The 22,764-nt window shown below is 36.9% G+C and overlaps 1 protein-coding gene across 3 annotated transcripts in view; it reads right to left on the bottom strand.

Annotated features, from left to right (window-relative positions):
* Positions 1 to 22,764, bottom strand: part of AGPAT4 (1-acylglycerol-3-phosphate O-acyltransferase 4) — a 67,404-nt gene that overhangs the window by 31,206 nt on the left and 13,434 nt on the right. For 2 of the 3 annotated variants that reach the window (XM_060753685.2, XM_060753686.2), the window contains exons 2-3: positions 20,027 to 20,268; positions 2,179 to 2,348 (exon numbers count right to left, since the gene is read on the bottom strand). In XM_060753685.2, coding sequence (XP_060609668.2) covers positions 2,179 to 2,348; positions 20,027 to 20,204 — 348 coding nt within the window. In that variant the 5' untranslated portion in view covers positions 20,205 to 20,268. The remainder of the gene's footprint in view (positions 1 to 2,178; positions 2,349 to 20,026; positions 20,269 to 22,764) is intronic. The other variant, XM_060753688.2, reaches the window with a different exon arrangement.

The raw sequence follows: 22,764 nt of genomic DNA, 5'->3' as shown, positions 1-22,764 counted from the left end.
CTCACATTATTAAATTTCAATTTTCTGAAAGACTGAGAAAGCTGGAAGCAATTGTTGATTACAAGGTGTACAGGGTCTGATTTTTCCAAAATAATTTGATTTTCCCCTAGAGAACAAAGAAGCTTCTACACTTACAGTGCAAAACTGGTAAACTGCAACAATGTTATTCCTGTATTTGTTTCTTTGTAACAAGTACACACATACATTTTAGGCCTGGGTAACAACGGAAAAATTTGTTTCCAAAATCGATTTGTATTTGGGGGGCTTTTTTGTTTCGATATTTAAAATAATTACAAAATTTTCCTTTTAAAAAGTTCGATATTTACGAAATTTCGTAAATGGTAAAAAATTAACGAATCGATTTCCGAAACAATAACGAATCGATTCGTTAATGGCGGATGCGACCGCGAAATACGCTAAAAAACCTCCAAAACCTTCTGAAGCTTCCCTCTCCCTCTGTTGTTGACTGTTGGTGTGATATTATAATTTTTTTCACTAATTAAACCATAAAACTGGCCCAGACATGTGGAAATAATAACGAAACGACCTCAAAACAATAACGAAACGAATACAATATCGAAATACAAAGCATTTACAAAACGTTTTTGAAAATTCGTTTTTTTTAATAATTGCTCCAGAATGGTTTGTTATCGTTTTGTAATTGAAAAAATTAACGAATTATTAACGAATTACGAATTAACGAAACGAAACCGCCCAGCCCTAATACATTTCACTCTATATTTGACCTTGAGGCAGAACAGCAGTAACAGAGCAGATTATTGAAATTAAATTAAGACTCAGTGGTTGACAAACAAAGTGAGGAGATGAATAAGAAAAAGGGATACGTTATGTTTACTATTGAGGCAGATTTACTATCCATTTAAGGGCAGGTAAACTGTAAAATTCCTGCTCTTACATATACAGGGGCTGTACACTGTATTACTATCTGTCTAAATCACTAAATAACAAAACTGCTATCCCGGGGTAGCAGTTTTGAAAGATTTTCTTAAATCTTGCCACTCCAAAGCCATCATCAGCACTACTTTGAAACAGACTAGAAGTGGTCAAGGGGCTGAGAAGTGGGGAGAATTAAATGCAGTTTCCACAATTCTCTAGTGTGGTTCTCAAACTGTGCTCCTCCAGATGTTTTGAACTTCAGATCCCACAGTTCCTAACATCTGGTAAACTGGCTGGTATTTCTGGGAGCAAAGGTCTAAACCACCTGGAGGAGCACAGTTTAAGAAACACCACTCTAGTGAATGAACACAGTATTGGAGTGGTTATACCTGCAGGTTTTTGTCATCTTCAGGAGAAAAAAAATATGAAATTTGCAACATTGGCACTAGGCAGTAGAGAATTGTCCATTCAACATAGATGTGTAGTGATCAGGGACTATATATACATAGACATTCTCATTTTACCATTTCAATGAAAAGTTTTCAAGGTACTGCTTAATTTATTAAAATATATTGTAATACTAAATATTATTATAAAGTGTGATTTTAAAAACCACTTTAAAACATCTGGTCAGATAGCAACAATCTCTTAACAAAGAACCTGTCATGGCAGTTAAATGAATACATCCTTATTCTGTTGAAATATGAGCACAAAGGCTTTCTTTAAAAGTCATGGTTCAGCCTCATACAATTTATAGGGAAAGGAAATTCCACAACCTGGCACTAGCAGTCAGAGAGGCCTAATTATACATCCTACCTGCCAAACTTTGTCCACACAGAATATTCTGTACTGTGTGTATATATATGTTATATGTGGCGAGTGCTTAGTCCAATTTGCTATTCTGTCTTGGCCTCATCCCCTGACATCACTCTGGTCACTATATTTTGGTTCAAACATCACAATTATCAACACCAGGACAATTAAATGTGTTATTAAAATATCTCATTAAGAATTTCATAAATAGTATATATTTGGTTTTTTTTTTTTTTTGCTTGCTTGGAACTATTTGAACAGGGTATGGTCAAACACCTAGTAGGCCACAATTTATGCCTACTTGGGGGGGGGGGGGGGTCCTTGACTGGCTGTGAGTTGAACAGGATTGAAGAAAAACATCATGTTTGGTTGTAGTTCTTCTCTCCTCTGAACAAATAAGCTGACAAAAACTGGGTAAAAACAGAGTTAAAATGAAATGTAATTGCTGAAATACCAGACAAAACTCACCCCTAAAACCCCAAATCTGTCACAAAAGCTCCAACCACAGAGAAAGTCGATTTCAAAGTTGTGATTAAGGATTACGATGGCATTTTCTTTCCCATACTTGTGGTAATGCTGTGGGTCCGTGTAGAGGGTGCAAGTAGTGCCTGACCACCATTCCAGCAGCATCACCAATTCTGGAACAAACAACAATAAATCAATGAATATACACAATATGCATAGGTCTGTATCACCAGTTTTTACAGCATTCTTTTCTTCTTCTTGAGGAATGAGGAAAATAGCGGAAATATCCCTAACAAATCCTATGACACCAACTGAGGCTTTTGAAAATTTATTTTCAGGACTATGTGTCCAGTATCTCCAATCCATGTTGGAGAATCTGATAAGTTATAGTCCAACAAAGTAGTGTTCCTAAGTTCTGGTACCAGCAATTAAACACACAGGTCCTTCCTGTAGGAAGGGTAAATAAAGAGAAGGAGTACACTGGTTGAAAAGAAATGTGGGTATGGTTTTCCATGGGAATCTCCCCTGAAAAGAAAGCTTAGGCTCAAGAGCTACAGTATATTTCACTAAATATTGCAAATGAAAACATTGCAGACAGTATTCATAAAACAAGAGAATTTTTAAAACATATTCCCAGTATCAAGACACAACATTTTCCTTTATCTCAATCAACAGATTATATCCCCAGTAATAATAAAAATAATAAAACTTTACTTATATTCCACCCTATCTCCCCGAGAGGACTCAGGGTGGATTCCAAAAAACAAACAAAAAAGGCAAATATTGAATGCCTCAGCACAACAACAGATACAAACATAATAGCACAAAATAACCCTAAACAAACCCTGTAGACTCCACGATTTTTCATGAAACAAGTGATTATCTCCACAGTTTTGTCAAAAGAAGATTGGTAATTGTCCTAGCCAAACCTTTCCAAAACATAGTTCCTATTTTACCAGAATAAAATATTTCCTCCTGTTTTGAGCTGGAACTGGCTTTAGTATTAGGTATCCCCAGGTTTTGTTTGATGATAAAAATAGATGCACTTCACTGTTGTGTGATATGAATTATTGGTGGTAAATTGATCCAGGTAGTCTGCTCCACAGGAAATCATCACAGATTTTAGCCAATTGAATTTCACCATCCTCTCAAAGCAGCTGGTAAAACCACGCCTCAAACAAAATTTTTTACCCAAACCATGCCAGGACCAACAACTGCAGATTTCTGTGGCAGGTTAAGGTAACATGGTATGCAATGGCAGATAATTACAAGATGGATCCCTAGATTTATATAGGAGAGGACCAGATGAAATAGGATGACATAGTAATGGCCCATATCCCATCTCAATAGGTATCAGAACAGTAAAAATAACTTGTGTTCTCAGCTATTAAAACTAAACTTAAAGCAGAAACCCAGATATTGAACAGAAAATAACACTTCTTGTGTCACTGGACAACTGTTAAATTTGTCACCACTACACTGCTCCACACAGAACTGAAAGCTGGAAAGGATTTCAGATGTCCATATGTTTGTGGGAGTGTACTTTTTATCATCTCACTTTTGTGAGATTTGCTGAAGTCAATCAAAAACTGTGGCAAAGGCAAACGATGTGTGCTAATAAGTTTATAGTTGAAAGCCTTGCTAGATGTATGTGTATGTTATGCCAAGTCACCTACTGACTTGGCAAGCCAGTGAATTCCATAGGCTAGGTAGTTATTTTTAAATTAAATTAAGAGGAAAACCTGTAAGGAATTATTGTGGTCCTTTGTCAATTAAATCTTGTTAGTCTTTAAAGTAGTCTTAAATCACAGTTCAAACCATTTTTTAATAAAAACTTGGGATATGAGTGGTAATGAATCATAGCAGCTATTTATTACAAAAAATCTGGCAAAGCAATTTCAAGCAAGATTTTGAATTGCTAATTTCCTGGTGAAGCCCCATATTAAGACCTTTCACTAGAATAGAGAATATACCTGTGCAGTTAAAACTGTGAAAGTGAGATTTGTTCTTCCCTTTTTGACATTATCTATCACTTCTTGATGTACAGATAGGCAGAATGAAGGGCTGACTATTGAGAATATAAAACAGCACAATTTTAACAAATTTCACAGCATATTCCTCGATGTTCAGTGACTGCTAATTCCTTTCACAGAACCACTCCCTGTCACTTTCAAGAATGCACTGTTTCTATGCAACAAAGTAAACATCTGCATTGCAAAATAAAAATTAATAAATGAGACAAAATAACCACATGCAAATGCATGTACTCATTAAGTATGATTGAAGATCGGCAAAGCAATTGGTTCAATGTTTGCAAAACTCAGTTGGTGCTAGACTTTTGATATGTTTTATATGTTTTTAATCGTTTGAAAGACTTTTTTAATTGATATGTATATTTTTTACAGTTTTATAATATTATGTTTTACTTGTATTGATTGAATCTGGCATTGAAAATATTGCCATAGTTTGTAAGCTGTCCTGAGTCCCCCTTTGGGGGTGAGAAGGGTAGGGTATAAATACAGCAAATAAATAAATACTGGGCGATGTTTTCTTTTCACAGTCATAGCCTGGAATCTTGAAATGATGTGTTACACAGTCTAAAAGCAAAAACACCTTGTTAGGCAGTTATAATGTCATAATTTGACCTCATAACTCTTTGAAAGTCTCATTTATAATTGTGGCAGCACAACCAAATGCTGCTTGGGCAAGAAAGTTCTAGATACTCTTTGTGCTACCACTATAAAAAAACATGAAAATACTTGTTGATGCTTACTTAAATGTCACCAACTGATTTACAGCTCATGAATCCCATGTTTGTATATTCTCATTTACATATTTGATCATTGTGTTTTGGATCTGAATTAGCCTATGAAAAAGAATGTTCAAGAACTCTACAAATCAGGCTCTACAAATGTAGACATTTCCTCATCAAGACTATCCCATTCTTTAATTACAACATCTTATATTTAAATACAACATTTATTTGATGAAATTAATAACGTATCAAGTCACTGACTGAGGAGATATACTCCTTGGATCAATAATTTTCACTAGATACTTGCAACTTCAAATGAGTCCCTAGACGTAACAAAACACGTATCTTGTAAAGTAGACATTTAACGGGACAAATGCCCGGCTAGGTATGGCAAAACGAATAATGTTTTGTTTTTTTTGTAAAAAAATGAAAAATAAAACTTGTAATTTTTACTGTGTAATTGGAGATTTTAGTATTGCTTTATTTGAGTCTCCTTTTTATTAAGATCTCATCTGTTTTTTTCCAATAGATTGATACAGTAATTGTTATCTGGGAACTAAATGGAGTGAACACATTCTTGCTTGCTACTTTGTCAAGGTAACCAGCTTGTAAATGTCTGAAAAGCCTTGTGCTTAAGAGCAGAGGTGGATGGTCTCCCCTCCCCCAGATGTTGATGAATTACTACTGCATTATTTATACTCCACCATTAGAAGGGCACAGATTCCCCTATCCCAATTACTCTGCTGTACTTTTCTGCTCTGAGATACTTTTCTTGACTGGTTCAAATCTCTTCCAACTGGGACTAAGAACAGAGTTTATTTTAGCCCAGTATTGGGCAAGTATGCCTGGTCTATGATTGAATTTTTGGCCGTTGGACTCCAGAAACCACACCAACTGTCAGAAAAACAAAAACAAAGTGACTTGGAAAACTACTTTTGTTTTTAATATTTTCAAAAAAGGTAAACATTGCTGGGTTGGGGTTACAGCCTATTAAAAAGTGAATCATGCTTGCTTTGAGTTTCCAAGAGAAACAATTGCCCTTATTTTCACTTGGCCAGGAAAAAGATAGTCTGGAGATCTTAAAAAAACATGTGCCTCAGGGATGCATTATAGGGTAGAATTAGAGCTCTGAAGCAATTTTAAAAAGTGTAACCATGTCGTTTCTCCTTTAGCAAGAGCATGACATGAGAACTGTAAACTAATGAGACTAGTTTGGTTGATATATTGTACAGATAACTTTTTGCATACTTTTATGAGAAAAAAGTCACACATTGACTACAGCTGATGCCAGGAAATTTCTTCAGAACTAGGATAAGGAAATGCAACCATTTTTAGTCTATGTGGACGCTGGCATTTGGAGTCACCAGCATTAAACCATTATCACTTCAGAGGAAGGTGGGTGGAGAGGAACAGAAGATGAAGTCAGCTGCTATTGCCTACCTGGAAGAAAGGGAAGGAGGGGAAAAGAGGGGCACGCTAGAGTCAAACCTGGGACTATAAAAGTAGTAACTGAACAGACAATACAACTACTACCTGTGTACTCTCACCGCAAACAGTCAACTGTGTCAACATGGCTGAGCTTTCCACTTCCAGTACTTTGACTTTCGTATCTGAAACAATCCTGAGTGCAAATACTTTTTCCTCTTATTAAGCATTAATGCCATGTAGGTCATCAAGCCAGCATGAAGCTCAAAATAGATCTCTCTCGCTTACTTGATAAATGACACTTAAATCAAGTGTTACTATGCAGAATAGCAAAATGACTGCTTAGATATCCTTGTGCAAACAGCAGTAATGTACACTCCTTTTTTGGTTCTGGGAGAGAAAGGAAAAACAACTAGATACCATAATTAGTAGGAATACAAATATATCATGAGGAACTTGGGAGAGTGTTAAAATTGTATTTTAATGCCAATTATTTTGAGGAGGCAAAAACTAATAAACATCCAGGCTTTGCATTGACATATATGTAGCTTACAGAATATACAAGAAATATAAGAGGGCTTACTATCCTCCATTATATCCTAAAGTGAAACAGAAAAAAGAACATTATACAAGTGTGTGTGGATGTTTGGGGATATCAATTCATTTATAATATTCTGCATGCTGCTTATTCACAAAAGAAACAAACATACCAATTTTGTGCACTGTTGTCTAAAGTCTAACAACTGCAAGCAATGATTGGATTGCCTTCAGGAGCCAGCCTTCTGTTTGTGCAGGATGGGCATCCAATTCATATTGATCAACTATCTTCTACAACCCTGTAGTTTGTACCAAATTCTGTCCTGAAGGGTTCTCCAACCTCAAGTTTTCTAAGACAGTGACAGCAGGCTTAAGCAGGGCCTTGACCAGGCAAAAGAGACATTCAGTTGAGGCAACATCACCATTAAAGGCAGCCCAATCTGATGCTCTTTTACTGACTAAAATACTGCTAGCCTGGTATCTTTTTTAAAAGGAAATATGATGCCATATATAGTTTGAACAATCAACACAAGAGAACAAATAGAATGTCAAGAGACATAACACTAACCAGCACACATTTTGGTGCCTCAAATATTAGTCCTGTTTCTTGGTATATTTGTCCAGTTGATTAAAAAAAATGGCATCAGTTTTCCCCTTTCAGCTCTAGTTTTTGAGAGGTGATATGTCACCTACCAGTTGCCACCTACCAGCTCCACTGGCTGCCAATCTGCTACCAAGTACAATTCAAAGTGCTGGCTTTAGCCTATAAAGCCCTAAACGGTTCCAGCACTGCCTATCTGTCTGATTGTATCTCTCCTTATGAACCATCTAGGAATTTAAGATCTTCTGGGGAGGCCCTGCTCTCAGTCCTGCCATCTTCACAGATTTGGCTGCCAAAGACGAGAGACAGGGCCTTCTCAGCAGTGGACCCTCAGCTGTGGAATGTCTTCCCCAGGGACATTCGATTGGCCCCCACCCTCTTAACATTTCGTAAAAGAATCAAAAACCTGGCTATTTGAGCAGGCTTTCCCAAATGCAGTGTAGCAGATAAACTCTGATCTCGGAATGGCTGGACAACGCAACTAGATAATGATTTGGTAATGAAATGTGGAGGGTTTATTGTTTTATGATGTTTTTATTGATGTTATTATGTAGTGAATTTTTATCTATGTTTAAATGTTTATATATTTTATATTGTTATGGGCATCAAATTGTGCCTTTCTGTAAACTGCAATGAGTCGCCCCCGGGCTGAGAATAGTGATATAGAAATATAGTAAGTAAATAAATAAATAAATCTGCTCACCCATAGAAAACCAGATAATCATATCTAAGAAACTATTTTTATATCATAGCCCCAAGTAACCCAGAAACAGGCCTAAAAACTAAGATATCAAGGTTTGGTTTTTTTTGGCTGGGCTGTATAATTTTTTCATTTGTATAGACAAAACTTCAGTAATCCAATAACATCTGTCAGGCTGCAGTTTGTTCTGTTTAGTCAAAAGAGTGGGGTTCGTATTTAGGTACAAGGTTTGTGGATATAATGTCTGACTTTGAAATGTCCTTTAACTTTTCACCAACCTCAGAGCCACAAGTGCTGTTGGGCTGAAAATTCCCATTATCTCCAGTCTGCATGGTAGATAATTAAAATGATGGGAGGTGTCATTCAATAACACCAAATTCGGGTAAAAACCAAAGACAGCTGACCACGATGTAAAGAAATTGTAGTTGGCCATCAGTATCCATGGATTCTCTATCCATGGATTCAGTGTCCCTTTGAAGGCAACAAACATGAGATAGTTTTTATGATTTTAATAAGTATTGATGTTTCATTTTAATTGTTGAACTGTTATATTTTGTATTATTTGTTGTGTGATTTGGGCATCTAATTGTGCCCCTTTGTAAGCCGCCCTGAGTCCCCCCCGGGGTGAGAAGGGCGGGGTATAAGTAGATGAAATAAAATAAAAGGCTGATGTGGCCCCTCGATGAAAATGAGTTTGACATTCCTGGACCAAAAATACAAAATACTGTTTAAACTTGGAAGCTAAACAGGGTCTGGTCTGGTCTGTACATAGATGGGAAATGTTAATAAACATCAGGTGTTGTAGGCTATATTTCAGAGGAAGGAACTCACGAAACCATATATAAGTATTCCTTGCCTGAGAAAACCCTATGAAATGCAATAAAGTTTCCCGAAGTCAACAAAACACTTGAACACACGGAAACATACACACATTACAATAGTACAAAGGTAGTCAGCATGGCCACCAAGACCCTTTTTACGCAAGCACCAACACCATGGTGGGGCTTGGGGTGGAGAGGAGAAAAATGTATGTATGCTTACCTGATAAATATCTGGCATATATGATTGCATGTCTTGATATGCAAAGAGCTTTTAGTACTGAGCTACCACCAGAGAATGTTTGGAGGGTGAGAATGATCTAGATATAGTGTTTTGTACTGTTTACAACTTCTGGAAATGATTATGGTAGAAAAGGGTCCTAAGGAACATGACAGGTAGTAAAATCTCATGCCAGACCTTAATTGGAATATAAACTATTTGTAGCAGCTGCATTTGCATGCAAGAAGTCAAGTGATGCTTCCTGAGATGAAATCACAGGGAAATCTGATGGAAAGAAACACTTTTATAGAGCTAAGTTAGAACAGCATCCTAATTAGCTTACATAAAGATATCAAAATATGTGGATCAGAGCCAATACATTAGAAGAGCTGTTCTTGCCCCCCCCCCCTCCATGCCTGAAGCTAGAAACAAAACAGAATAGCTAGACATTAAACATTAAATGTATCTGATGTTTTCTCTCCCCCCCCCTCCATTAAGTAGTGCAATGTGAAGAAGATTTCACACAGATGAAAGCTTGCATTAAAAATAAAAAGAGGATTTTTCTGCTTTTTAAAAAAACCTCAGCTTTCCCACTTTGACCGATTTGCACACAGGCAATTTAACTTCTTCATGGTTTCAAGAACTTTATGCTTTTTCTCAAGGCCATATAGATCACTTTGTTTTTAGCTAAAACAGACACAAATAACTTGGGTATTTCTGAAGATTTTGTGTCATAGCTTCACTCAAGAAGAAATAATAAAATTGTATTAATGCTTTCTTACCACTTTCAAGAAGACTAGTTGAACTTTACTACTTTTCTGCTCTGCAGCCCCAGTAATATGAAAGGACTCTAGACAGAATGTATTATAGTATATTGTTATTATGAAGTAGAAGTGTTCTTGGGCTTTACTTCTTTCAAAAGAAACTTTGTAGGTAGAAATAACACGGAAAGAATAGGGAGAGCTTCCTACACCACAAAAGAGTGGTTCAACATGTTTCAACAAACATTTCTCTCAAAGTTATCTCAGCCAGTTAAGATAAGTCTTGCATAAGTAAACAAAATATTTTGAATCTTCTAGATTCAACCAGAAAGGTTCTTCCAAAATGCATCCTGGGATAAATTTTATTTATTTATAAGAACACCTTCTGCTTTTTTATGATTTCAATTTGGGTGGCAAATTGTAAAAACCTGTGCTTTTTCAACAAACTCAGAATAGCTGGAGAAACCACTAGTTCTTTCTCTTTTGCTGTTCATGTAAGCAATTCTATAAGCAAAGCTCACACTGCTTATTGTACATAAGAACCAGATGCAACAGGGTCACCTAAAGCAGAGGTGTCAAACTTGTGGCCCTTCAGATGTTTGGGCCTCCAACTGCCAGAAGCCCTAGCCAACTTGTCCAATGGCCATAATTCTGGGAGCTGAAGTCCAGAACACCTGGAGGGCCACATGTTTGACACCACTGACCTAGAGCAAGAGTATCAAATGCACTTTGGTCAAGGGACACATCAGACTTATGCTTGCCTTCAAAGAGCCACTGAATCCATGGATGGAAAATCTGTGGATACAGAAGGCCAATTATAATTGTTTTACATAGTGGTAAGTGCTCTTTAGTTTTTACCAGTTTGGGTCCCTGGACGCTATTCAATGATAACTCCAATCACTTTTAATTATCCACCATATGGACTGGGGATAATGGGAATTGCAATCCAACAGCAGTTGTGGCTCTGAGGTTGGGGAAGGTTAAAGGAAAATTTAAAGTCAGACTGTATTACCAAGAAAATCAATTGCCATTGTTTATTGAAGATAAACCATAACTTATCAGTTAATGTCTGTCTTTCTCCAGCCCTCCTTCACCCCTCTTCCATTACACCATTACATTTTGGTGTTTTTTGTTTGTTATTTCTTTTTTAAACACCCTTTTAACTAGACAGCAGATGGAGTCAAGCTGGGCTCCTGTAAAAAAAAGACTTTGTAAGAAGGATATTCCTTGTCCTAGGCTAGTAGTTCTCAACCTGGGGGGGGGGGGTTGTGAGGGGGTGTCAGAGGGGTTGCCAAAGATAATCAGAAAACACAGTATTTTCTGTTGGTCATGGGGGTTCTGTGTGGGATCTTTGGTACGGTTCAGAATGCTCTTTGAATGTAAGTGAAATATACATCCCAGCAACTACAACTCCCAAATATCAAGCTCTATTTTCCCCCAACTCCACCAGTGTTCACATTTGGGCATACTGAGTGTTCATGCCAAGTTTGGTCTAGATTTCTGGTTTTAGGTGAACCACAACTCTAAAACTCAAGATCAATGCCCAACAAACTCTTCCAGTATTCTCAGTATTCAGTACAGGCCAATGGATACTCCACCTCAGACATCAGAAGAGCTGCAAGACCGAGAACAAGCCACGATAAAGATAAAGATCCACCCAGAGGAAAAGTGTTCTTGCCATACATCAAGGGTACCACTGACCACATAGGGAAGCTGATGAGGAAACACAACATACAAACTATCTACAGACCCACCAAGAAAATCCAACAAATGCTACGTTCAGCAAAGGACAAGAGGGATCCTCTCACTTCTGCAGGAGTCTACCGTATACCATGCAGCTGTGAACAAGTCTACATAGGGACCACCAAACGCAGCCCAGCCCCCAAACACGAATCAAGGAACATGAAAGGCACTGCAGAATACTTCAACCAGAGAAGTCAGCCATAGCAGAGCACCTGATGAACCAACCTGGACACAGCATATTATTTGAGAACACAGAAATGCTGGAGCACTCTCACAACCACCATGTCAGACTACACAGAGAAGCCACTGAAATCCACAAGCATGTGGACAATTTCAAAAGAAAGGAGGAAACTATGAAAATGAACAAAATCTGGCTACCAGTATTTAAAAAACTCTAAAATTACAACAGCACAACAACAGAGGGGAAACAATCAGGCACATCTAATCACCTCTCAACAAAAGATTGCCCCAGGCACTGCCAGGCCATCAAATGCTAATCAAGGTGGCCAGTTGAAACATTCACACCTAGCTCCAACAGACAAGAGTTCTTTGCTCCACCCTGGTAATTCCACAGATATATAAACCCATTTTCCTAGTTCCAATAGACCTCACTACCTCTGAGGATGCTTGCCATAGATGCAGGCGAAACGTCAGGAAATAATGCCTCTAGAACATGGCCATATAGCCCAAAACCCCCCCGACAACAACCCAATAATAATACACTCTACTTAAATTCCACTTTATCTTCCTGGAGGGACTCTGAGTTGATTACAATATACACAATGCCTTTTACACAGTGAACAATGACATACAACACAGACAAAGGCATCTGGAGATGATGCTCAGTTCCGGCCATGAGGAGGTGCTCTTGTTCCATTTTTCCATGTCGAGGAGCCTAATGTCCATAGACATATTGCCGGCATGTCTGCATATGGCGCCTTTTTACCTTCCCACCAAGGCGGTACCTATTGATCTGCTCACATTGCATGCTTTCAAACTGCTAGATTGGCAGAAGCTAGGGCTGACAGTTGAGTGCTCATCCCAACTTGCAACTTTGAACTGCAAACTTTCCGTTCAGCAGATTTTCCCGCAGCTAGAGGTTTAACACACTGTGCTACTGTGGTTCCTCCAGATGCTATTTAAAAGCAGATCTCAATATTTAAATGTGTCCTCAATATATCACTTCTCAACATTTCAAAAGCCTAAAAACTAGGGAGCAGGAACAATGCAGGAGGAAGTCAGCCAGATTTTTTTGAGATGGAATCTCTTTTACTCTCTCAGCAGTAAGGTCACTTTAATAAAACAACCCCCAAAATTACTGAATCTTCCCTCCATGGAATTTGATTACTATGAGGACTTTCCACAGTCATCAGTATTTTTTCTCATTTGATTCATTACAAATTGAAGTTGAAGAATTACATTCTTAAAACTTAAACTCAGAAGTTGAGTCACAAACTTTTATTTTTTAGTTGATCAGTCCTATCTGATCAATCATCTACACCAGCGGTTCTTAACCTAAGGGTCTCCAGGTGGCTTTGGCCTACAACTCCCAGAAATCCCAGACAGTTTACCAGCTTTTAGGATTTCTGGGAGTTGAAGGCCAAAAAATCTGGGGACCCACAGGTTGAGAATCACTGGTCTACACCATTTACCCTAATATTAAAAACAGATAATACAAGATGAAACACGACCATTAACACTGAAACAGAAGATTAGCAATTTTGGGGCATACTCCTAATAGATTTAATGTAAAATTTCAAATGAGTACAAAGTACTTAGCAGCTCTGGGTTGTTTGGAAGGAAGGGAAGGAAAACACAAAACTGAGGAGGGGAAGAGGGGTGAAGAAATTTCTAAAAACACAGAGAGTCTAAGAAGAGTATGTGCTGTCATTCTGGATGATACGTGGCTATTGGAGGGTATGCCATGCCCAGTAGCAAAGTAAATGCTTTTGGCAGTAGCTGCCTGTGTGGTCTTTGTGTCAAGCATTCATCTGTGTTCCAATCAATCAGTTGTCTTCCCACAAAATCTGTTTGAGTGCAAAATACATGGATTTTTCACTCAAACAATCACACTGTCTTATTTGTAGCTATCATAGGGGAGGAAAAGTGAAATAGGCTATGGCGTATAACTGGGAATGATAGAAAAAGGCTCATTCACCAAGATTTTAAAAAAAAATCACTCAAGCATAGTCTGTTTATAGAAGTGAAAACCTGAAAAGGCCATTTTTTCTGGCAAAATTAAAAAAGGTTCCTCACAGATATTTTAAATTAAAAAAATATAACACAATAAAACACAAAAAAAATAAAGTTGACAATACTTATGTATACATAAACATACTTAGACATCAATTGTGTAACAAACTACACAACATCTCTATTTTAATTACATATACTTTTAAATTACAAATATAAATAGGAATTAACATTTTTCTTCCACTTTACCTAACAAGTTGTTTGCTTTTGCTTGTTTTAACATTAACAAATGAATATTCCAACATTTTATATTTCCAAACCTAAACATGAAGTACTTCCCTTTCCCTTGGATATATGCAGATAAAAAGGCTTCTGTTTTTCTAAGAATGTATTCAGTGACTTATGCTTCAGCAACATTGTTAATTTGTCAATTCTATTAGTTCCCTTTATTTTATATCTTGTATAGCTTTTATAGGTGTTTTTATCTTTTCCCACTGTTGAGCATTTGAGATTCAGGACCCTGTAACTCCATTTGTAGCAAAAAATAAAAATTAAAAAAGTAAGATCAAGTACATACACACACACATTAATAATAGGATTTGAGCGTCCTTGATTTTGGTATCCACTGTGTTCGTGCGTGTCCAAAATTCATAGATGCTAAACTTCCAATGTATTATAAAAATGACAAAATCAAGATCTGCTTTTTGGAATTATATTTTAACATTTTCAATCCGTGGATGGTTGAATCCGTGATGCAGAGGTTTATGGATGCAGAGTAATGTGCCTAAAATAACCAAGTTATTTTTAATCTGCTAATGTTACAGTTAATTTGTTTGTTTGTTTTAAATCCATAGCCCCTCCTACACAAGAAAATGGAAAATGTGTTCCTAGGATCTTTCCAGGCTTTTCCTGCTCTGCTCCAAACACTCTTGAGTTCAAAAGGAATATACATTTTAAAGATATTTTTCAAAATAATAGTGTCAGCTTAAAATCTCATGCTGTCCAGTCATAGCAGAATGCATGGAAACCAGCCATGCTGACTTGTTAATTATGTGCAAGTGGGAAGAATGAGTCTACAAAAACAAGTGGAGTATTTTACATCTTCTACTCTGTTCCACAGAAGGTGGAAAAATGAACTGTAGCACAGTAAACTGGGAATCTACTGGTTCATTTCTTCTCAAGCTTCAGTTTTTTAAAACATATACTTTATGAAGATCTTTTGAACAAATTAGGTCTTCCTAAAAGATGAAGTACAAGGTACTTGTGTAAAATAGGATTTAATCCACAATTACTTGATGTAGGGAGTTTTATTGTAGAGAAAAGCAACCACCCGCTAATTTGAGTATCACTAAGTATGCATCTATTCTACACCATATAATTAATACAGTTTAACACCACTAACTGCTGTATTTCGGTGCTATGGAATCTTGAAATATATAGTTTGCAACAGCACTCTTTGGCAGAGAAGGCTAAAGATCTTGTAAAATCCCAGGATCCCACAGCATTGAGCTATGACAGTTTAAAGGGTGTTAAACTGCATTAATTCTGCAGTGCAGGTGCACCCAAACCTCACATGTTATGACAGCAGGCCCTAGAAACCACTAGGTCCCACACCAAGGCACAGCCCAGTGTTCAATCAAAAGTGGAAGGCTTGATTAGTAAAAGACCAAAGAAAGGAATCTCTGCTGCAAAGGCACAAGTCACTTCCTTCTAGAAGTTGTGTGAATGAGAAATGCAGAGCAAAGTAAAAGGACTCCCATTCAAAGATGGCAAAAGATTATTACAGGAAAGCATATTCTAAGCTCATACTCTTTATCAGTAGGAGTTATGTGCCAGGATGATGAATAGCAAGCCTTGTCTCTATAAATTGCAAAACCATACCAAACTAAACCCTGAGTTGCTGTGAGTTTTCTGGGCTGTATGGCCATATTCCAGAATCACTCTCTCCTGATGTTTTGCCCACTTCTATTACAGGCATCCTCAGAGGTTGTGAAGTCTGTTGGAAACTAGGCCACTGGGCTTTATATATCTGTGGAATGCCTAGGGTGGGAGAAAGAAGTCTTGTCTGCCTGAGGTAAATGTAACAAGAAAGGGGGAAACTATGAAAATGAACAAAATCTGGCTAACAGTATTTTTAAAAACTCTAAAATCAAGACAGTAAATAAAGAGCAACACTCAAAAATAGGGGAGTTCCAGACAGGAACCAATCAGAGTCAGTTAATACCTCCTAACAAAAGATTCCCCCAGGCAAGAAGCAGCCAGGCTTTGAAGCTACAAGGCCATTAAATGCTAATCAAAGTGGCCAATTGCGACATTCAAGCAGACAAGAGTTCTTTCTCCCACCCTGGACATTCCACAGATATATAAACCCTACTTGACTAGCTTTCAACAGACCTCACAACCTCTGAGGATGCCTGTCATAGATGTGGGAGAGAGTGCTTCCGGAACATGGCTATACAACTTGGAAAGCTCACAGCAATCCAGTGATTCTGGCCATGAAAGCCTTCGACAATACATCAAACCAAACCCCTTCACACTTGCATAGGCTCAGACATATGATGACATTGAAGAACATAGCCCCTAAAAGGAGGGGGCAGACAGGTTTCGGTGGGCCCAAAATTAGGGGGCCCTGGTGTGAATTAGCCAGCTAAGTAAGATGAACAGAAGACAAAAGGCAACTTTATAAAATATTGGCTTTTATTTTGTCCCTCAAACGATAAATAATTATTTTATTATTGTTTCTTCAGCTGAACAATCAACAGCCATGTCAAAGCGCAACTAGTTAAGAGTGACTTAATCATCTAGCAATTTTATGCATCAAATGATATAGCTAAGTAAATTGATTTTATTGAAGTTATTGAAAAAAAATGTAACAAAAACTAGAATATATATAGCACTTTAAGATAATTTGTGATATAATTGTATGTTTTATTGTGTAAATCCAAATAGTTTTTGATAAATATAAATGTTACTTTTATGTCATCTTTTGAACTGATTTGTTTTATCCTAAATCTTATAGAGCATTATGCTGTCCTTAACATTATGGTAGGAAAATAGGCCTGCAATCTATCCTGGCTGCTTCAGGATACAGGGTTCATGGTAGAGAAAGTCAACTGGCACGTGTGTGTATGAGCATCAAGTCACTTTGAGAGGCCATGGTGTTATTGTTTTCTTGCTTAACTGTTTTTAATTTGCTTTATGTATTGTATTGTTTTATTGTGTTTTTGGGGCTTCGGCCTGTGTAAGCCGCATCGAATCCCTTGGGAGATGCTAGCGGGGTACAAATAAAGTTAATAAATAATAATAATAATAATGGTGGCCATTTTTAATAGGGGCTAACTGTATAAGCCTCTCTACAGAGACTGAAAAACCCCTATAAAAATGACCACCTCAAATGTCAAAACTGGCTTTCCCCATTGCTACTGGATATCAACTGAGCTGAAAACAAAGAGGAAGAAGAACAAAGGGCTACCTTTCTTTCTTCAGTTTGTGCAAGAGAAGGGTAATGGAGTGGGAGCTCTACCACTACACCACACTAAGAGATTTTATCACCTCTCCCTCTTGTCACTCCCTCTACAATAATGGAGGAAGGTTGGTTTCCTTGCTCTTGCTATCCTTTATATTTGGGACACATTCTCATTATTTTTCCTCATTTATATTTCTTTCCCTATCTGTGTAGATATAGACATTTTAAGATGAACTCCGCCATCTCCACACTTACATTCATTGAATGCTGCAAGTTTTTGTGTTTTTAAATATATTACAAATGTACCCTCAATTCGCTTCTGACATGATAAATAAATAAAATTAATTGAATCTCTTCAAATAAATAGATACAACCCCTCTCTTTAGCTGTTCCCTCTATTTATTTTTAAAAGGAGAGATATGTTACATTCTGTGAAGTTTTATCTTCGACTTAGATGGAGGCATAGTCCCCCAAATCTGCCCCAATTTATACATGAAGACAACTTATACACAATATATACAGTATAGCATAATGCTCATTACTTTATTAATATATTCTCTTTATCACTTAGTTACCTTGGGAAAAGTGTAGTATGATTGTTCAGTTGCTTTGAGGTTTATTAGTCTGGACAATTAAGTGTCATCCAAAAAGCTTGGTTTTTTTTTTTTTTTTTACTGTTCATAGCATTTTCCAGCTCATTTAACAGAAGTCTGCTGTTCAAACTTTATACACATAGATAGAGTCTGACAAATTTTAACCCCGACAACATTTTGAAATTTTCACCTATGTTTAGATAGTTCTATGGTCTTAGTATTGGAAATTAGAATTTGAATGCCTCACTGTGCATTCTTTTTAAATAATTGTGTTAGGTGTTTTAATTATATTTACGGATTTTTGTCAATCTTGTATTATTATATTATTGTTCATATTTTTCCACAAAACACTTGAAAAAGGCAAGTGTTAATTTACTTGCCCACCATCCCTTCCTCCATTTCAAATCCAATATGCATTGTAAGCCAATTTGCCACAACTCTCCAAATAAAGTGATCCACAAGGTACAATTTGTATAGTGTAACTTTATCCAGGGGTGAATAATGCCCCTTTGAAATGAACAAGAACTGTTATTAGCATTGCCTTTATTTATTTATAAAGAAACCTAGGAACCAAAGCAATGTAAAAAGAACGGAACAAAAAGAAAACCACCAGGCATTTGTTCAACACCAAGTAGATATTGTTATTCTTTGGTTTCCTTTGAAAGCCAAAATGCACCTGCCAACAAAGCAGCCGTGGAAGAGAAAAGTCACTCCTATGTGGATAACCACAAGGGAGCCTGTTACACAGCTGGTTCACAGAGTTCAATCTTTGTGACAGAAAGAGATAGTGTCAACTTAAAGAGTCTTCCTGGTTCATGTTTTGATAAAAGGGTAATCTCTGACAAAGTTGTGATAGTTACACTAACCTCATTTATGTTATCTTTCTGTGTTACCTTTGGTTTCCCCCTTTTAAAAAAGATAATTGTAAGGTGGTAACATGGCCATGTGTTCTCTGCTTGAAATCACTCCTGCTGATTGCAGGAACAGATCACAAGAAAGCCAACTAATCTGGTCTCAGCAACCTCATTTTGCTTCAGTACTGTCATGCCAGAAGAAAATACGGATGTATTTTTGATTTTATACAGCAATTCTTGAGCTCCATAAGCTCAACGATATATGCAAACAACTAAGATTTCTGTGCAGACATGATTAAGAATAAGACTATACTACAAAACCCTTCTTGCTTGTATTTATTTAGATTTAATATATGGGTCTATTAATATTATATCCCACATTTTTTCTGGTATTGGACCAAAGATGGCTTATAATAAAATGCAACTAAAAACCACACGTGATATAAATAAAGCAAAAATGTGAAAAATGGATTTTAACTGGATAAACTATCATATAAAATACAAGATGTTTAGAACCTTTAGCATAATGCCAAGTTTTTAAATTTTGTTTATGTTTCAACTCACTTCTGACATGATAAATAAATTTAGAACTATATTAACTCAGTTAAATTGTGAAAAAAGTTGATCAAGCTATTATTGAAAAACTTTACAAAAATTTTGCCTTAATTCATGTCATAGTTATATGTAACATGGCCAGTGGTTTGGGATTCTGGGAGCTGTAGGGTGCAATATTTTGCAAAACATAAACAGTGGATCCAGTGTTTTCCAGGAAAGATCGTTTACCATTTCCAATTTAATAGAACTAATTAAACTTAGAGGAAATTCTCCAGCGTCCCCGTTGCATCATTTCAAAACTTCAACTACCTGTATGTGCCAGAACACTATGCAAATAACATATATTTTATCATCAAGTACAACTGCTTTCTGAATACTGTTTCCAAGACTGGCATTTTAAGCACAGCTGAGCTTATGCTGGTACTCTGCATGTGAAGCATGCACTTTTCAATCAACACATTTTTAAAAGTTACACCTCTCATGCTTTCTTCCAAAGATTATTTTGTCAAAATATTTTATCACAACTCTCACTTGACAAAAGTAATACCGAATGTTTCACACCTTTATATGCTGTCCTATTCCCCAAACACAAATCTATACTAAAACAAAAATGTTATAAAGTTATCTTACGGCTTGAAAGGGAGTAAGCCAGCTTGCAGTTGACCTTCCTGAAAAGTTGCTTGTTGAATGGCCAGAGAATTAGAGTGAAGAGTTGAATGAAGTTGATTATCAGTCCCGAAGCTATAAATATGTAACTGATAAGAAGGTGGAAAATGAACTGAGACTTCAGAAACCCAGCGATGTCCATGGTTTAAGGTGGCAATGCAAAGCTTCCACAAAAAGAAAAACAATCCAGGAAATCAGGAAGGTAACTGTAAAAAAAAGTCAACAAGAAAATCCTATAATTAGAAAATGCTAACTTTTAAAACTCTTCATTTGTTTTATCTATTTTCTATCTGAGCAACAAAATCTTTTTCATGCAATTTGCACCAAAAGATATCATAGATGGATTCATTTTCTTTACCTGTACAAAACACCACATGGATTGTACTAAATATGATGTTATGTCTATTCCTTAAATGAAGCAGTTTATGCAATACCCTCTCATTGATCTTTAACCTTAGCATTGATTTATCCTGAAATCCAATGTTGCTTCCAGCTTGAAGACTTTTGATACCTACACAAACTAAATACAAGTATATTCATTGGTAGGAGGGATGGAAAGACAGAAAAATGAAAATCCAGAAAGTGTATAAAACAATGATAAAATGGCATTTTAAATAAGAAAAAGTTCTAGAGATATATAGTGTATATACTCCTTTTTAGGCTGAAAAAACTCCCCTTGTCTTATACTCAGGTGAGGGTCCTGGCTGGAAGGCATGGGGCTGAAAGAAGGGCTTATGGAGCCCTACGTCTTCCTGCTAGAACCCTCACCTCTCCACACAGCAACCCAGTTCTCCTTCCTCTCCTCCTCTCTCAGTGCAGCTTGCACCTTCCTCTCCTACTCTCTCAGCGCCAGTCTTTCCTACTTTTCCCTATTCATATACACACAGCATTTTCCCCAAAATGTATAGTTAAAATAAACTATGATTATTGGAAGGATATGTAAGCATATTTTCATTGAAAAGGGTTAGAATAATGATTTAATCAGTGTTGGAACAGTCTTATATTAAATTGTAGTTTTGTGTAAAATACTCAAAAACATTTAACCTACTGATGTTTCAGTTAATGTAATTTTATTGGTATCTAATTTTATTTTGAAATTTACCAGTAGCTGCTGCATTTTCCACCCTTGCCCTATACTTGAGTCAATGTTTCCCCAGTTTTTTTATGGTAAAATTAGGTGCCTTGGCTTATATTCGGGTCAGCTTGTACTCATTAATTCAGTCTTTAAAAAGTGGGTTTCATTTTTCTGATTTATTCACAGACGTAATGGCTATAGTGCTGCAAGAGTTCACAGCATATGATTTGATAAAATAAATAACATTTTCTGTGCTCTACTGGGAAAGCACTGTGCAAACCGACAGAAGAGAAATGTTACTTGAAAATGTACTTTAGCACATCAGCTCTTGAGAGTCTAAATTCTAAAATCTTGGTTAAGAAATATATGCATTATTTAATCATAGTCTCTTTCTACCCTTTAGACCTTAAAATTTCACTTTAGATATTCCAGCCTGTTGTGATTTTTTCCAAGCAATTAAACCTAAGAATTTCATGTTCCTTTCCACCTGAATGCCAGCATGTTCTCAGGAGCTTATATGTACTTTCTGCATGGACTGCAGAAAGTGATAGGTGGTATTATCGCCAATATCTTGGTTTTTCCTCCAAGGTCAGTATTATTAATATCATGTTCCCTTCACTACTTCCTCTCTGCAGGCATGTCTGACAAAAGAAATAACCCATCTTGACAGATATCATCAAGCAAAGGTTACAGCTCTCATAAGCTATGCACAAAACAAGAAAGTTAAAATAAAATGAATAATGATACACTAATGAGTGTCCTCTCTCTCAGAGACTGGAAAGTATATTTTTTGGGTCACAAATCCCAGAATCCTTAGCCCAGCAGTGTCAGTCATGTTAGCCAGGGAATTTTAAGAAACATGATCCCCAAAAGTGTATTTTCCAACTCTGCTAGCTCCATCTGTATGTGGGAAAGCTGTGTAGCATTGTACTATAGATGCCTGCTGAGACAGGGAGAGGCAACTAAATATCTGTTGCTCTGTTTTGGATGATTTGTGGGTCCCTGTTTCATTGCTGGGATTGGTCCGTGTTCTTTTCTTTATTCTGGGTGGTGTTTTGGACTGTGAGTCTTGGGTCATCTACTGTGAGCGGCTCTCCATTCAGGAGCTTAGTTCATACAGTGTTTCATTTAGTGGCCTCAGACTGGGAGTGTTGTCCCAAGAATGGAAAGGTCCCGTTCCAGCGTGTTGATTCTCTACTCTTCAAAACTGAAGACATCAGAGGTGGGTGCCAGATCAGAGATTATAATTTTTCAGTAATCAGAGGAAAATGTCTGAGGATGGTTGCCAAATCTGACATGCCCTTATGGTAGAGCCCACCTGTATTTTATCCTGTCACAAAAATGTAGTTTGCTCTTATTGGCTTACTGTACATAATTATTTTTTTTATTTTAATGTAAATACAACTGTGACTAGATTTATGACAGGATTTATGACAGGATGCCCTTAGGTGATGGTATTTTCCTATCTCCCCTCAATGAGACAAGAAGGAGTTGCACCTGGTTGATAGTATGTCTCTGAAATGACATTGTTTTATTTGTCTGGTGGGTGGCTTTTATCTGGAATTTCATGTGACTCACACATGAATCTGCTATTGTTGTTTTGGGAAATGATGATAAACTTTATTTG

This window comes from Anolis sagrei, chromosome 1 (genome assembly GCF_037176765.1).
Source record: "Anolis sagrei isolate rAnoSag1 chromosome 1, rAnoSag1.mat, whole genome shotgun sequence".
NCBI classification, from domain to species: domain Eukaryota; kingdom Metazoa; phylum Chordata; class Lepidosauria; order Squamata; family Dactyloidae; genus Anolis; species Anolis sagrei.
The sequence above is the reverse complement of the archived record's forward strand: the minus strand, read 5'-3'. Positions and strand labels throughout refer to the sequence as shown.